Consider the following 18,234-nt stretch of genomic DNA (forward strand, 5'->3'; position numbering starts at 1 on the left):
TTGTTGAAATGCAAGGTGATTGACTTGATAACTATTATACAGTTCATGGATGGCTGTAAATACAGCGTATCACTTGCAGTGCCAACTACAGGATCAAGGAAGTGCCTGTATTAGTCTGTCAGAGAACTGGCCACAGATGTAGCTTCATTGCTACGTGAAAAAACTAACTGCCACATGGTGCTACTAACCAATGAAATTTTACAAAGTTGTGCCTCTATAGTAATATAAAGAAAAATACAATAATAAAATAACAGAGTGGAACTTCGATTTTAAATTCTCCGATTTTATGTTTTTCCCAATTCTACACCATACAATCATAGCTAATAATAATAATAATAATGCAGTAGAACTTTGATTTTACATTCTCCGATTTTATGTTTTTTGCTATTCAACACCAAAAATCCATAGCTCCTGTGAAAAATCCATAAGATCAATGCAAAAAATTCCCTGATTTTTACATTTCTTGCTAGTAAGGTTTACCTCGATTCTAAGTTCTTACTCTGTGTCTTGCTTGACTTCATCTCATTTTCTTCGTATTGACATTTCATTTGACTGAACAAGTGGTTCAAAAGACAGGTGGTTCACACTATAGGTGGGAGTGAAATTTAGGGAATATTTTAGGCCTCTGTGGAGAGAGGAGGTGTCGTAATCCATGATTGGTGTTGGCAGCACAACTTGCAATAGTTAGCTTCACCACGCAGTTTGATACAACCACTACTAGGTTGCAGTGATAATGGAAAAACCAAGAGAGTCAACGTGAAGTGTTCCAGACCGTGCCAATACGTGACAAAGGGGCCCACCTACCAACTTCTCTTGTGCCACTTATAACTCAGCCTCATCTTTTTGCATGAGTTTCCAATGTATTGTATTCAGCAACAATATCAACTGTCAACTGTTTAAATTGAAACAGTGAGTCTCAAAGAATATGCTCGGTCATAATCAAGGAAACGTCATCCATTTCAGGCTAGTGAACTCTTATTGGCTAGCAACTTGTTAATCCAATAGCCCACACAACCACCACAACACTATAATACACATAAAATAAGCTCACTTACTGATGTGTGGAGAAGGAGAGTGGCCCATCATCAACAGGACTGCAGGTAGGGGTGGAAGCATTTTGCGAAGTGCTTAAAATATACTTTTCCTGCAGATGAATTGCTATGACAGAGGTGTCGCACAGAAATAGAAAAAGGGTTTTGCCATAGCACATTTTAAAGATTTTTGTGTTCAAATCTGACATGATGCAGGTCCAACAATTGCATACAGTACTCGTGTATATACTTTGCATCACACATTGTAGATTGTAAAGACTAGCAGCAGTGATAGAGGGCATGAAACGAAACTGTAGCACCTGAACTTTCTTTCAAATTTACATTTTACACAGTGTACAGAAATTCACTGAGTCAACTTCTAATAAACTTGTAACTTCGATTGGGGGAGTAAACTCATTTTCTTGAGTCTCTGTTTCTCACATCAAGCGTAAAATAACACTTAAATGGTGGTGAGCTTATGAAATGTGGCTTGTAAGAAAAGCATTAAACAATAACAGCAAAGGTGACAAAGTATGTCATTAAGCAGGTATTTGCATTTATGCTTATGGTTTAACCACATATCTGCTGTGACGTTTTTGGTTTAATTCAACGTGTTCATCAATTTTTGCTTTTTTCCAGGTGAGCACAAAGGACGATCTCTCAGAAATGCATGTTTTGTCATAGAATGTCAGAAAACAGTTTGTTTACCTTGGACCTGGACAACACTTTCAATTTTTTGATGACTTTTTACTTGTTTCACACATTCGTGTTAATCTAAGAACTGATGAAATTCATTACCACAAATTATTGTATAAAGCAAGTCTTGGCGCTAGTTACAACCAGCAATATATGTGGCTTCAGTTACAAACCAGTGAATAGACAGATAAAATCTAAGTGGTACTGTTGAGCCATTAGATCAGTGATTGCCCAAATCAAGTATTTGTGCCACCTGTGGTTCTCGGCTGTATTTTATAATAATATGAATCTAGCAACTAACAACAGAATCAAAAAGCATCAGCTAACATTAAGAGTGTTTTAAGGGTGTAATTTTCCCGTTCAGTAAGAAACAAAAATACTTACAGAGACAGTAATATTTTAATATAAAAAGAATACTAAACAGGCAAGCTTTTGAAATTTTCCCGGCGTATTTCTTCTTCTAATAATTTCCGGATATGCAGCCGGATCCCGTCGACATTCTGCCACGATATTTCGGCCCAGAGACGTCCGGACATCATCAGGTGAGTACACAACTACTGAAGAGCCCAGGTGCAGTCGCGAGATTCGGCATAAATACCGCGACTGCACCTGGGCTCTTCAGTAGTTGTGTACTCACCTGATGATGGCCGGACGTCTCTGGGCCGAAATATCGTGGCAGAATGTCGACGGGATCCGGCTGCATACCCGGAAATTATTAGAAGAAGGCAAGCTTTTGCCAAAGCCCTCTTTCTAAAGTTAACAACACACTGGCCGTAGTGGCCAGAGAGAGTGGTCATGTATGTGTGAGTTGCGCTTTCATGTATTATCTCCTTTAGAAGAAGCCCTTTTGGCTGAAAGCTCACGCGTGTAGCAGTCTTTTAGTTATGCATGTCTGCAACCCAACATCTCCCCTATTATTGGTGAGTAGCAAAACATACAACCATACAAAACATGAATAAGAGGCATGTCAAATGGTATTGCAACGTCCATGTGTATTAAATAATTAATATGTAGCCTTAAGCCTAAGCACAAAGTGTCAATGGGTATTAAATGTGGCTACATCTGAAATCAGAGAGAGGAATGTAATCCAAATGTAGTTTAAGGTCCAGGTGTTCACAATGATATACCAGCTAAGTTTGCTCAAATTTTAGTTGCTTCATATAAAATAAGTGAATGGCTGGGTACCAAGTAAAAACAGCTTTATATGTGTTCACTATTAAAACCTATATAGTAAAACAAATATGTAAGTGGCATATGGAAACAATTAGATGTTAATTACAATCATAAGTAGTCTTATAACTATATGTTTGGTACAGAACAAAATACTAATTGCTCATGTGTGAAAGTAAATAAATTACTACTATAATTTCCTAACATCAAATATAACAAAAGTACCAAGGTCGAGGAGACATATACAACCAAGAATAATTACAATCCATATATAGCTCAAGATCTAAGTGCTATATATGTGATGATGCATCGAGTAAGATAGCTCACAGTTAAGTGCTTCATATGAGAGAAGAAGTTATTACAACTGAAGAAGTGTTACAATGTTTTGCTTGGAAATGTAATAAAACAATCGTACATATAAGATGTTTGTTCCTCACAATTCATATTCGTTACTTTATTGTTGGAGCTCTAGTTGCGAAACTAGCGTTATAGTGAGTAGTATAGACCTTTACATCAGATCATTAACTAAAGAACCATGATGCTTGTTGACAATGCAAAGACTGATATAAAAGTTGGGCACAAAAGCTGCTGCCAACGGTTGAAATAAGAATTAATCAGTATTCCTAATAGTAAATGGTATAGATTTAGATTTAGGTTTAGATTTACTTTCATTCCAATTGATTCGTAGTGAGGAGGTCCCCCAGGATGTGGAACATGTCAGAAGAACAACTATACATGACAAATATTTACAACTAAAACAAATAAGCTAATGTACCATTCCACAGGTCCCAAGTGGAATGATCATCATTTTTTAATGAACACTATATGAAAGAGTCATTTTACAAATACCAATACACTGAATTTAAAATAAAAAAGTTTTTTATTTATTTATAAGGTAATAAACATGGAATGGTTCAAATGGCTCTGAGCACTATGGGACTTAACAGCTGTGGTCATCAGTCCCCTAGAACTTAGAACTACTTAAACCTAAGGACATCACACACATCCACGCCCGAGGCAGGATTCAAACCTGCGACCGTAGCAGCCGCAGAGTTCCGGACTGCGCGCCTAGAACCGCGAGACCACCGCGGCCGGCCAAACATGGAATACAACTACCATAATACTTATTTACAATGAACACATTACTGCACTGAAATGGTGCAGAAGTTAGATTGTACTTACACACACACACACACACACACACACACACACACACACACACACACACACACACACACACACATTTTCAATGAACACATTACTGCACTGAAATTGTGCAGAAGTTATATTGTACTTATATACAAATCAGTTGGTTTTACTGAGAAACTCATCAATGGAGTAGAAGGAGTTGGCCACCAATAAATCCTTTAGGCTTCTCTTAAACTGAATTTCATTGGTTGTTAAGCTTTTTATGGATGCTGGCAAGTTATTGAAAATGTGTGTTCCTGAATAATGCACACCTTTTTGTACAAGACTAAGTGACTTTAAATCCTTGTGAAGATTATTCTTCACAAGGATGATTCCATGAATTGAGCTGTTGGTTTGAAAAAGTGATATATTTTTAATGAAAAATTTCATTAAGGAATAAATATATTGGGAAGCAGTAGTTAGTATCCCTAGTTCCCTAAACAGGCTTCTGCAGGATGTTCTTGAGTTCACACCACATATAACTCTTACTGCACGTTTTTGTGCCCGGAAAACTTTAGCTTGGCTTGATGAATTACCCCAAAAAATAATCTCATATGACATTATGGAATGAAAGTAAGCATTGTACGCCAGCCTTTTCATTTTTATATCCCCTATGTCTGACAAAATTCGCATTGCAAACAGAGATTTGTTAAGATGCTTCAGCAGTTCTGTGGTGTGCTCCTCCCAGTTGAATTTATTATCAAGCTGTAATCCGAAGAATTTAACACTGTCCACTTCTTCTATCTTCTTGTCATCGTATGTTAGACATATACTCGTGGGACACCCCTTACAAGTTCTGAACTGCATGTAGTGTGTTTTTTCAAAGTTTAGTGACAAAGAATTGGCTAGGAACCAGTGATTAATGTCCACAAATATTTTATTGGCTGATCTTTCTAAGGTAGGTACTACATATAAAATTATCATCATCATCAGTTGAGTTCTATGAAATATTATGACAATATATGCAGCAGATGATAAGTGTAATCCACTGGAATATATGTGTATACATATGACAAATTTATATTATAGCTCATTCTAGGTGCTATTACCAATATCTTGACAAGTAACAGTTACTGTCAGTCTTGGGCCTTATCCAGTTCATGCATTGAAAATGACAGGGGTTTGCATGTGGAAATATTGGACTTTTGACAGATTTATCCAGCTGTATTCTTGCTTGTTATTTGAGCATACAACGAGAAGCTTAACTTCTCCTTGGGCAATATGTTGAATGTTATAGTCTGCATCATCACTTCCCCATCAAATTATTCTTTCTGAAGCTTTTCAGCATGCTGCACAGACTGTGCCCACACTACAGGTGGGATGTTGTCTACTGCCTCATACACAAGCAGTTCAGTGAATGTTATCTTAAATTTTTTTTTTTTTTTTTTAATTTTTTTTTTTTTTTTTTTTTACCTCCCACATAGCCTTATCCTTTGTCCAAATTAATTCCTTAGGGCTACATTGGCAGTGACACATGGGTAAACGCAAAATTATGTGGTCCCATTCACATGCAAGGAAGTCAAGTTTGTACCTTCTGTCATGTGACTTGTATCAATTAACAAGCTGCAGGAGATCAGCGAGAGTCTGGTTTATACTGTGCTTAATATTTTTATTTTTAAGCCAGGGAAAAATATCACTTTTCTGGTGTTTATACTTGATGTTTTCTCTGTAACAGTTGCATGATCACTGGCAATGACCAACATTGAAGCAAGGTATGACAAGAATTGTGAATCACGTCATGAAACTGACAGTGTTCATTTCCGAATGGTAGTCACTGCTGCTTTGTCACTTCTTTGAACTAAAAACTCTCTTCTTAACATATCAAGAACCAACATCTTTTTAAATTCTTTACATTGACAAAGTGCTTACCATTGAAGCTAATTTTATCGTGCATAACACGTTTTTGTGATGTCGGGCATTCATCATTCACATGGAGCACTTTAAAACATCGTTGTTAAAACCATCCATTCACCCATTTGTGTTACAGGTTCCTTGTGATTTTGATGCTTTCCAGGCGATATGAAACCAACTTTTTCTATGGTTCCTACACCTCTGACACTTTCATTTATAATTCTCTTGCTGACACCACATGGTTCTGAAGTCCGTTCTTGTGTCTTCATATGTCAACAATAGGAGACCGGCTTTCAAATTCACATTTGAAAAAGTTATAAATGTGGTAAATAATCTCCCTTGCCTGGTTGTGAAGCACTTTACATTTATTGCCATCACCTGGCTTTTTTTTTTTTTTTAATTGCACTTAAACATTTACAGATACACACTCACACCTATACTGCTACAAGAAAACAAAAAAAAGAATACAAAAAGAATCTGAAAGTTGAATGAATAATTCGTCCTTCTCAAAGTACAGCAACAGTGCAGCATGTAGAAGTGAGTTTCTCGCTGTCTAGCTGTAACTTGCTGCTAGCCGCTTGAAAAGAGAATGAATATTATTGGCTGCCAGTGGCTAGTGGAGGGGGGATGTGCAGAATGCCTGAAAATTGGGTCGCCTCCTAACATAACGCGGACTTTAATGCTCGAATTCCTTCTGGTAAACCTCCCCAGACAGGGGGTTATAGGTGACTTTTCCAAACTCTCCCCATTTCCTAAACATCACCAGTCCTTTTTATTTACCCCTCTTCCTTTCCCTGAGGCCTTTTTGGGATAAAGCTTGCAAATTTCAGTACCTTCATATGTGTGTTCTCCTGCAGCTCAGTGAGCAGATTTTTTATCAATCCAATAACATTATACATCTTCAAACAGTTATTATTGTCACTGATAAATTTAGATATTTTATTATTCAAATCTAGTTTTTCCTGATGTGAGTCAGAAATGTGTTGCTCTATCATGGTATTAGTTACATCTAACTTGAGATTTGCTTGAGCAATAGCTTGCCCAACCTCAACCCCCTGGGCATCTATTTTTACATTTAAATCAGACTTGATGTGACCCATTTTCTCACTGGCCAAACTGAGCTTACCATTTAAGTCAGTACTCTGGACATCAATATAATCTATCTGAAACCTTTGAGTATCTCCAGGGTTCTTCCATGTATACAACCTTCTTTCATGATTCTTGAACCAAGTGTTAGGTATGATTTTCATACCTAACTGCTTTTGATGTGTTATTTAGTTGTCCAACTTAGCACTTAATTGTCCAGTTTTGAAAAGATCTTTTAAATGTTCTTCCTTTTTTGGTCAGCATTGGCCTCAAAATAAGAAAAACTTCTGAACACAAAATAAATTTCAACACAAAAGAAGAAAATAAAAATAAATAAAAAAATTCAATGTAGTTAGTTGTGCAGCTCACTGTGTTTCAATGCTAACAGTAAGCGACATTGATGCACTTTATAAGACCAGACTTTTTTTAGGTGTTTATACTGTTACGTTCTGCACCGTTGCTGGGAATCTAAGGAACATAGTCATCACTCTCAGTAATTTTCAGCCACTAGTCTTCCAACTGTTTCTTTTCCAGTCTACTTAGTCTCAAGTTAGCTTCAATTTTTGTGTATTCTAGATTGTCCCAGTTTGTGGACTTTGTTTTCTATTTCTTCTATTTTATTGCATAATTATCTAAGTATGCCCACATGTTTTCTTCTGTGGACACATCACATAAGTGTTACAGAGATGCTTCAGGAACTCAAATGGGAACCCCTGGAGGGAAGGCCATGTCCTTTTTGGGAAACATTATTGAGAAAATTTAGAGAACCAGCATTTGAAGCTGACTGCCAAGCAAATCTACTAGACAGTAGTTTTTCGCTCACTATTTGCGAGTGGAACTGGAGGAGAAATGACAAGTAATGATACAGAGTACCCTCCACTACACACTGTGCAGTTGCTTCCGGAGTTTCTATGTAGATGTACTGTGGTCCTATTTTTGAGTGACTGAAATGATGCTGTGGTCCTGTTCCTTTGAGTACATAACACAAACATCACTTATTATGGATGTTATAGTCCTTGGCTGAACCCATCTGATGATAGACATGCAGTTAAAAACTGTTGCTATTCTTTATGAACAGAAGCATAGATATGTAACAGTCTCTGAGTTTGATCTGTTTCCAATATAGCAATGAGACAATATCACAGTTTGTCAGATAAATGATGCCTCATCATCATTTGACTAAGATAGCTATTACAGCTGTGTTGTGTCGTGCCCATAGCAGCAAATGTAATTCTGATCTGGGACGAGAAGTTCTCAATTTTTATGCAGGTCGTTGAAGTAGACTGTAGGGCTAATGGTTTGCATTTGGTAATGTTGTGCAGCACTGTTGTGATGGCTACATATTCAATCCTTTTTAGTTTCCAAAGCTATTGATGGTGTCCCCTAATTTGTGGAAACTCATGTTATTAAAATTAACAGACAGTTTTCGTTTTAACAAGTATATTTCAAATAGCATAATAATTGCAGTCAAGGAAGAAAAACTAAGAATTTAATTTTTTAAATGTTTACTTTCATCCCAAACAAATTATTAGTAGTAAAAACATCACTCACAGTCTCTGCCATGTATTTAGATATGTATCATGAACTACATGGCTAAATGTCCAAGTTGCTGACTGCTTTCAGCTTACCTCAGAACTTTAAGTGGTTTTTCTTTGTATCTTAGTCCCAAGCAAATGGCAGCATGGTTTAGCACAACACATTCATTTTGTAGGCATCTGAACACGCAAGGATCTTGACATTCTCCACTATAGCAGGCATGTTTATCATCACAGTTGCTATTGTCTGTAAAAGTAAAAAGACTTTTTAGCTTGTACATAGAACTGTAAGTCTAGAGAAATGGTTATTGTAGCACTTTTCCATTATTGCCAAGTCATATTTTCTGAGTATAGAAATTCAGTACCTCATCTTGATTGTTTCTTTATATTTTAGGTATGTGAAGAAAAATGTGACAAAAATAATTATGAGACAGAACTGATGGCAAAAATATACCTTCAGTGGACAACATTTTTGGTACTGCTGATAGAAACACTGGCCTAACATTTGGAGCTATTACTTCCTTACTTGGTGAGAAGAAATGTGGAAGAAATAAAAAAGAGAGGCAAGTCACTGCAGTACAAGAGGGATCCACCTATTATTAGAATGAGGAAGACAACAGGTGAGGCCTTCTCATGTTGCTGTCTGACTGACCTGCCATTCTTTTTTAATTGTTCTCAACCTACACCTATCTTCTCAGTAAGTAAGGAAGTAATAAACGCAAATGTTACACCAGTGTGTGTCTTATCAGCAGTACTATAAATTTTGCCCCCTGAAGGTAAGTATTTGCTAGAAATTCTGTCTCAGAAAAATTTTAGTTTTCTCAAAGGAATTTTGCTTTGGAACATTGTACATAGTTAGGCAAAAAATTGCTGAATTGATTTCCTTGGAAAGAATGTAGCAGTGATTTGAAATTCATAACGTTTAGTAATTTTAACTACCTGCACTGAGAATGATCTTCAGATATGACAACATGTTTCTAAATCACAATAAGCACAATAAAGAACACCAATAAAAGCCACTTACTGGTGGAATGAGTGATATGCCCTTCCTTTTTTATCTTCGTGAACATATATCTCTCTCTCCTTCCCCCAGAAACTAATAGCTCTGAAAACTATGATAAAGAGAGCTGATTACTTATGATGATGATGAGTCCCATACTTCTTTACAGAGCGTAGGGGAGCAACGCGGAAGACCCGTGCCGCCTTACTAGGCAAGGTCCTAGTGGAGGTGGTTTGCCATTGCCTTCCTCCGACTGATTACTTATAAATAATGAAATTATTAACATGAAAGAAAGCCATTCTTGTTTACACAGCCACAATTACGTCCTCTTTGTATGTTAGATGCTCTATAGTGAAATGTTTGTCTGTTTATCTAAAGTAAAATTCAGCTGAGGTAACTGTTTAATTCCATGGTGGCTCGTGCAAAATTTTACAAATGTGCTATAGTATTACAAAAATAAACAGGTTGTCTTTCACTCCATCATCATGATAAGTGTAGATTAATATTGGTGCAATATTAGCTTTGCAAATGCAAAAATATCAAGTATGTTCTTTATACACTCCTGGAAATTGAAATAAGAACACCGTGAATTCATTGTCCCAGGAAGGGGAAACTTTATTGACACATTCCTGGGGTCAGATACATCACATGATCACACTGACAGAACCACAGGCACATAGACACAGGCAACAGAGCATGCACAATGTCGGCACTAGTACAGTGTATATCCACCTTTCGCAGCAATGCAGGCTGCTACTCTCCCATGGAGACGATCGTAGAGATGCTGGATGTAGTCCTGTGGAACGGCTTGCCATGCCATTTCCACCTGGTGTCTCAGTTGGACCAGCGTTCGTGCTGGACGTGCAGACCACGTGAGACGACACTTCATCCAGTCCCAAACATGCTCAATGGGGGACAGATCTGGAGATCTTATTGGCCAGGGTAGTTGACTTACACCTTCTAGAGCACGTTGGGTGGCACGGGATACATGCGGACGTGCATTGTCCTGTTGGAACAGCAAGTTCCCTTGCCGGTCTAGGAACGGTAGAACGATGGGTTCGATGACGGTTTGGATGTACCGTGCACTATTCAGTGTCCCCTCGACGATCACCAGTAGTGTACGGCCAGTGTAGGAGATCGCTCCCCACACCATGATGCCGGGTGTTGGCCCTGTGTGCCTCGGTCGTATGCAGTCCTGATTGTGGCGCTCACCTGCACGGCGCCAAACACGCATACGACCATCATTGGCACCAAAGCAGAAGCGACTCTCATCGCTGAAGACGACACGTCTCCATTCGTCCCTCCATTCACGCCTGTCGCGACACCACTGGAGGCGGGCTGCACGATGTTGGGGCGTGAGCGGAAGACGGCCTAACGGTGTGCGGGACCGTAGCCCAGCTTCATGGAGACGGTTGCGAATGGTCCTCGCCGATACCCCAGGAGCAACAGTGTCCCTAATTTGCTGGGAAGTGGCGGTGCGGTCCCCTACGGCACTGCGTAGGATCCTACGGTCTTGGCGTGCATCCGTGCGTCGCTGCGGTCCGGTCCCAGGTCGACGGGCACGTGCACCTTCCGCCGACCACTGGCGACAACATCGATGTACTGTGGAGACCTCACGCCCCACGTGTTGAGCAATTCGGCGGTACGTCCACCCGGCCTCCCGCATGCCCACTATACGCCCTCACTCAAAGTCCGTCAACTGCACATACGGTTCACGTCCACGCTGTCGCGGCATGCAACCAGTGTTAAAGACTGCGATGGAGCTCCGTATGCCACGGCAAACTGGCTGACACTGACGGTGGCGGTGCACAAATGCTGCGCAGCTAGCGCCATTCGACGGCCAACACCGCGGTTCCTGGTGTGTCCGCTGTGCCGTGCGTGTGATCATTGCTTGTACAGCCCTCTCGCAGTGTCCGGAGCAAGTATGGTGGGTCTGACACACCGGTGTCAATGTGTTCTTTTTTCCATTTCCAGGAGTGTATGTTCATGATTTTCACTGTGTGTGTGTGTGTGTGTGTGTGTGTGTGTGTGTGTGTGTGTGTGTGTGTGAGAGAGAGAGAGAGAGAGAGAGAGAGAGAGAGAGAGAGACAGACAGACAGACAGAGACAGAGATTGATTTTTCTTTCTTCTTCTTCTTCTTCTTCTTCGTTTTTTTTTTATAAATATGTCCTAATTCTTTCACTCCCCTTGTATGCCACACATCAGGTCCTAAATAACAAACGTGCAAAGCAAAAAAATGCATTGCAAACCCTTTTCATTCTCTTTTGTAGTAAATTTACTCTTATACTTGCATTTGTTTATACCACCTACCTATAGCTTTTTGACTTACAACAATAGTAATCATAACTAAATTGAATACATTAATTTTACATATATAAACTGAACTACACAAATCTTAAAATTAGTACTTTGACACTGTGGTGGAAAAAAAGGGTAGCAGCAAGTTTCAAAACCGAACCAGCGAAATGTCAGTTGGGGCAGTTGACACTGTGTAACAGCACTGATATGCGATCTACTGCTCAAAAATCCTTCATACTTAACTCGTAAATCTTTAGAGAAGATTTTACCTTTTCCTACAGCTGACTCAGGTGAAATATTGTAGGAACTTGAAAGTGGGCATATACCTGCTTCTACTCCCATAGTTTTGAGACAAACTGGTGAGCTCCACCCCATGCCATCACCTTTTTAGATTTAAATGTAGAGTAGGTCTACCTAACTCTTTTACTCTCACTGTCTCCACCACAGATGTACTGAAACAGGGCCTCTTAGCAGATCATCTACCAAATTTGCCATGTTGCTTTCACATTACTTTAGACACACTTTCAAAGAAAAATACTGGCTTGGTGCTGTGAACAACATAGCATTCATAGTGTCAGAAGGAGTGACATCACATCAGAGCATGCACACTTGAAAGTAAACAGCTGCATTTCTCCTCTGAGTTGATCATAGTGTGGCTATCATTTCAGCACTCAACACTGGATTTTAGTTATCATGGAGAGCATGTTACGAAACATGTTTTTGTTTGCTTTATTTGCATACCAGCATGTATTCAAAGAGAAATGCTATAATTTTAATGCAATTTCCAGCTCACATTCATAGATAAATGGCATAATTTTAGAGAGATATTTATAGTGTGCTGCAGCACATTAGCACATGATCACTGGCCATCACAGGTTAAATTATAAAGACACAAATTGGCCTGTTAATACATACTTTAACAGACCAAAGAACTAAATACTGCCAACAGAAACCAATGTAAGTAGAAAATACTATTCCTACTTTTCAAATGTGTAATTTCCTTCCTCAGAGGAGAAACAGGGAGTGGTTGTGTTAAGTTGGAAATGAGTGGCAAGTCACCCAGACCCCAACTTTAGAGGGATGCTCTTAACATGACAACCACAAACAGGATGAGAAAAGCAATAATTCAGATCATATTATTGTTTTTACTATAAACCCAAACACAATGTGGCCACACAATTGGATACCAGTGGAGTTATTTTTGTTTATCAGTCAGTGTTTTAAGTCATTTCCTGGCAGTCTTACTATGCTGTAATAATAACAGTCTTGATGGATGATTCTCAACAGGGGCAAAAATGACGCCACAGATGAACTCGTTACCATTGATTCTATATACTGTAACACTTTACATGGCATTCCCTTTCCATGGATGGGATCTTATCTTTATAATGGAAAGCAGAGAATCCGATTCCTACTTCATAGGAGTGAAACAAAATGGGTCAAGAACAAATATGGTACACTGGGAGGTTACATACTAGATCCACTGTAATTCCAGGCTGATATAAATGATGACTATCTAAATACAGTGAATGGGAAGAAAGAGGATCAAAGTGTTTGAGATGTGGTACTATTCAAGGATGCTGAAAACTAAGTGAATGTATAACATAAGAAATGATGAAATATCCAGGATGGAATATGACAGTATTATGAAAAGGATAGTTGTTACTCACCCTTCATCATATAGCAGAGAAGCTGAGTCACAGATGGGCACAGCAAAAAGATTGTCAGAATGTAAGGTTTCAGTCAACAAGACCTTCATCAGAAATAGATAACATACGCATGTGTGTGCACACCTCTCTCTCTCTCTCTCTCTTTCACACACACACACACACACACACACACACACACACACACACACACACACACACACACGACTACAGTCTCTAGCTACTGAGGCCAGCCAGAGACTGTGGTCATGTGTGTGTGAGTGAGTTGCATTTAAGTGTGTGTGTGTGTGTGTGTGTGTGTGTGTGTGTGTGTGTGTGTGTGTGTGTGAGTGACCTATTTTGGATCAAGGCCTTGTTGGCCAAAGCTTACTATCTGACAGTGCTTTTGTTGTGTTTAACTGTGACTCAGCATCTCCGCTATAAGCTGAGTAGCAACCATCCTTTTCATAATGTTGCTGTAAGTAATGATGAGGTTATTCGCAGAATAAGAAGGGAAAAAATTGTAGAAAAGAACTAGAAGAGGGGAGTAGTGTAACAGATTGGTATGAACTAAGTGTAGAATGTGAGTCATCATTTTACTAAACAAACTGACAGATCGTGTACTAGGTATGTAAGTGCCTACTATTGCAACTTTTATTCACCACTTACTGTAACTGTGTTATATGCAATTGGAATGTGGTACATGTATATCAATAGTATTGACTGTGTCACTAGGGATCTCAACGAGTATTATATTTTTACTGCACAACAGTTAGTTATTTTTTTAATTTTTAGTTTTTTACAGGAATTCTTGTATTATTCCTGCTTTCATGTTAACCATTTTTGTTGCCTCTTGGCACAGTTTTGTATTTACAGTACATCATTGACACAGTAATATGTCATCCACAATGGATATACTGAAAGTAATGTTTTCTACTAGTTTCATCTTTTGTTACTTTTTGGGATCCTTATCCTGTTATTTCATAGAGTACTTCCAACAGGCTATCCCCTCCCTCCTCCCTTTTCCTGTATACTCCTTAACCTTACAGGTTATTTGAATGATGCGGTGCACCCCTAAGGCAGCTCTTGTATGCACTTCCTTACTAAGCTCAGATGCAACAATCATAATATATTAAATGCTGTTTGTTTGTATAATATCTGAGAGGCCACACCAATGGATCCTTTTTTATAAAGCTCAGATGCTACAACTGGCCACACTGATGGATCCTTTTTTATAAAGCTCAGATGCTACAACTATAATACTTCAACTGGTGGTCCTGTTTACAGTGGATTATTGTACCAACATTTGGATTTTTTGTATTGAAAGGCAACTTCAAATATGTAGAGCTGCTGTACCCAAAAATATCTTATCATCCACAGTTAAGTTACATTATATTTCTTTAGAGCTTAATGAGCTGCTATCCCCCCAAAAGAACCCTTTTTTAACCCAGTCTTCCACCCCACCATCCCATTCCCCTCCCTCTCCTATGTCACCTTTTACTCCTACCCACCCCTCTTTCCCCTTCCCTCTAACTACCCTCCCCCCACCCCCACCCCACCCCAGTTGGTATTTTAGGTCGCTAACCACATAAAAGTACCACCCACAGGTTAAAATGTCCTCATGTATTGAATGTTAGGTGCCCTTTTTGTAACATTGCTTTTATAGCTGTTACAGTACATTATATGCCTCCAATGTATCTAAACATGTATTCAATATAATAGAAGGAAACATTCCACGTGGGAAAAATTATACATAAAAACAAAGATGAGGTGACTTACCGAACGAAAGTGCTGGCAGGTCGATAGACACACAAACAAACACAAACATACACACAAAATTCAAGCTTTCACAACAAACTGTTGCCTCATCAGGAAAGAGGGAAGGAGAGGGGAAGACGAAAGGAAGTGGGTTTTAAGGGAGAGGGTAAGGAGTCATTCTAATCCCGGGAGCGGAAAGACTTACCTTAGGGGGAAAAAGGACAGGTATACACTCGCACACACGCACATATCCATCCACACATACAGACACAAGCAGACATATTTTTGTCTTTAAATATGTCTGCTTGTGTCTGTATGTGTGGATGGATATGTGCGTGTGTGCGAGTGTATACCTGTCCTTTTTCCCCCTAAGGTAAGTCTTTCCGCTCCCGGGATTGGAATGACTCCTTACCCTCTCCCTTAAAACCCACTTCCTTTCGTCTTCCCCTCTCCTTCCCTCTTTCCTGATGAGGCAACAGTTTGTTGCGAAAGCTTGTATTTTGTGTTTATGTTTGTGTTTGTTTGTGTGTCTATCGACCTGCCAGCGCTTTCGTTCGGTAAGTCACCTCATCTTTGTTTTTATATATAAACATGTATTCAGTACTAAAAAATGTTCGTATGTTTTGATTTACTAGCTGTCAATTATGTAACATAATAATCTCTTTTTGCTCTATCTGTATCTATATGATGCTATGCCTGTTTGTGGGCAACTTATGTCATATTTTGAGATATGTCAATGTTTATTTTTCTGTTGGAACTCTGTTCTTGTCTGTAGTTTTATTATGTCACTTGTTCTTTTAAATTTTTTCTGCCTTCCTCTTTCCCCCCATGGTCGTTGGTTTTTTAGGTTATTTACCTTACAAAAGTACCATCCACAGCTTATTATTTTTCTTATGCATTCGAACTTATCTAGTTGTTTTGTTACTTCACACAACATAACTCTTATACTATGTCACATGCATATGTTGTATCTAAGGATGTGCGCAGTACCAAGCCAAGTTTGTATGCTTCTGTTGACTGGCTGTCAATTACATAATGTAATTCTCTCTGGCTCTATGTATGAACCTACCTTCATGTACATGTGATACTTATATGCAGTAATCATAGATATATCCATAATCTATTCAACCCTATGCCTGGCTATGTGCTATGAACCATGTGAGTGTTTATTGTCCAGTTGGAACTATGTTCATGTCTATAGTTTTGCTATGTAACATGGTTAAAATTTGTTTTATGAAAATAGTTGGTTTTACATTCTTCAAAATAACTTTTTACACATCATTGCCTTAGTGTGGTGACGCAACCTGATGACCAAGCTTGTAACCACCGATCATGGACTCTAAAATGCATCAGCTCGGTCTTCCTAAGTTGTCATTGATGCATTGTCTTTACTGATTTATGTGTTTTTGCTCCTGTACTCCTTATTGGTGCTTTGGCTATTTTATTTAGCAAGTTTTGTATATTTGACAAACCAATGTGAAGCTGTTATTATTGTAATTGGAGCATGCTTTTAGTACGTCAGTGAGACTGGTGTGTAGTTGTGTTTCTGGGAGGTATGCAGTTTCTATTATTCAGATAAAATGGTTCCTTGTGTATAATTGTTGTATGATATACAGATTACTACATTGATATTATTCTGTGTGTATAGTGTAGCTCTGAGAATCTGAAAATGACAGTCAGCTACTGTCGAAACTGGTCACAAATTAAACTATATCATATCAAGCAACCATTCTTTAGTACCTTACACTGCTGTATTCCTATCTTTACCTGACTTTTTTTCATTTATCAGTTAAAGCATTTCTCCTGTTACTCAAAGTTTTGTCATCACTACCTTCCATGTACCTATGTTTGTCTGTCCAACATTTCTAATTGCCCTCTTAACAGATGTCCATTGCTCTTCAACTGAACTGCCTTTTGGGCTATTCATTATCATTGTACATGCAGCCTTAGAGAAGTCAAATGTGCCTCATCATTTCTCAGTACTTCTGTATCCCTCTTCTTTCCATATTAATTCTTCTGGGAAATACTCTGAATCTTCAGTCTATTCTTCATCAGTTCTAAATTGTGATCTAAGTCTATATCTACTCCTGGTTATTTCTTACAAATCAGTATCTGATTTCAGAATCTCTGACTGAGAATGATGTAGTCCAGATAGAATCTTCATATCCGTCCAGGTCTTTTCCAAGTATACCTTTTCCTCCTGGGATTTTTGAACAATATATTTGTTATTATTAGGTGAAAACTTTTCCCTGTCTCATACCTCCTACCAAGCCCGTAGTCTTCTGTAACTCTTCCTTCTGTTACTTCCCCTACTACTGCATTCAAAGATCTTCTGATTATTAGGTTATTGCCCCCCCCCCCCCCCTTTTACATACTGAAATACTCATTCTGTATCAACATATACTTTCTCCATCCCTTCATCTTCTGCTTGTTACTTTGGCATGTATACCCGAATCTGAGGACAATTGAGCAAGCAGTTTGATCCCTCCCCCCCCCCCCCCCCCTTTTCAACCAACCAACCAACCTGAATCTGAGATCAACAACATGGTAAAACAAGGTGCAGATTTCATGGCTGCAACTGCAATCACTCACGAAAAAAATCTAAGAGCTAAACAATAGTGATTTTTCTGTCTATCATGTGGTGACAAATGACACAACAGAACAACAGAAAATAATGCAAAACACTGTGTGCTTTCCATTAAAAGGAGGCTTCATGAATTCAGAAATATGAACATGATCTTGTTTTTGTACCACATTGCCACAACCTGTGTGAGTACAGAAGTAGAGAAAATTAATAAGGCTGTGAAAATGTATGCAGGGACTTTAAAAATGCAACATATGTTGACATAAGGGCACTAGGAAAATGATTTCATGCAGCACATGGTTTACATATCAACAGACTGGGAAAGGCCTTTATTACTCATAAGATATCAGATATAGTTCATATGAAATCAAGCATGCAACAAGGTATTAAG

General features: G+C 38.7%; 1 protein-coding gene across 2 annotated transcripts in view; it reads right to left on the bottom strand.

The window, feature by feature from the left end:
- Positions 1-8,541: 8,541 nt before the first annotated feature.
- Positions 8,542-18,234, bottom strand: part of LOC126418663 (uncharacterized) — a 127,752-nt gene continuing 118,059 nt past the window's right edge. For both annotated transcript variants that reach the window (XM_050085548.1, XM_050085547.1), the window contains one exon: positions 8,542-8,804. In XM_050085548.1, the coding sequence (XP_049941505.1) occupies positions 8,647-8,804 (158 nt within the window). In that variant the 3' untranslated portion in view covers positions 8,542-8,646. The remainder of the gene's footprint in view (positions 8,805-18,234) is intronic.

Source organism: Schistocerca serialis, chromosome 9, assembly GCF_023864345.2.
Source record: "Schistocerca serialis cubense isolate TAMUIC-IGC-003099 chromosome 9, iqSchSeri2.2, whole genome shotgun sequence".
NCBI lineage: Eukaryota > Metazoa > Arthropoda > Insecta > Orthoptera > Acrididae > Schistocerca > Schistocerca serialis.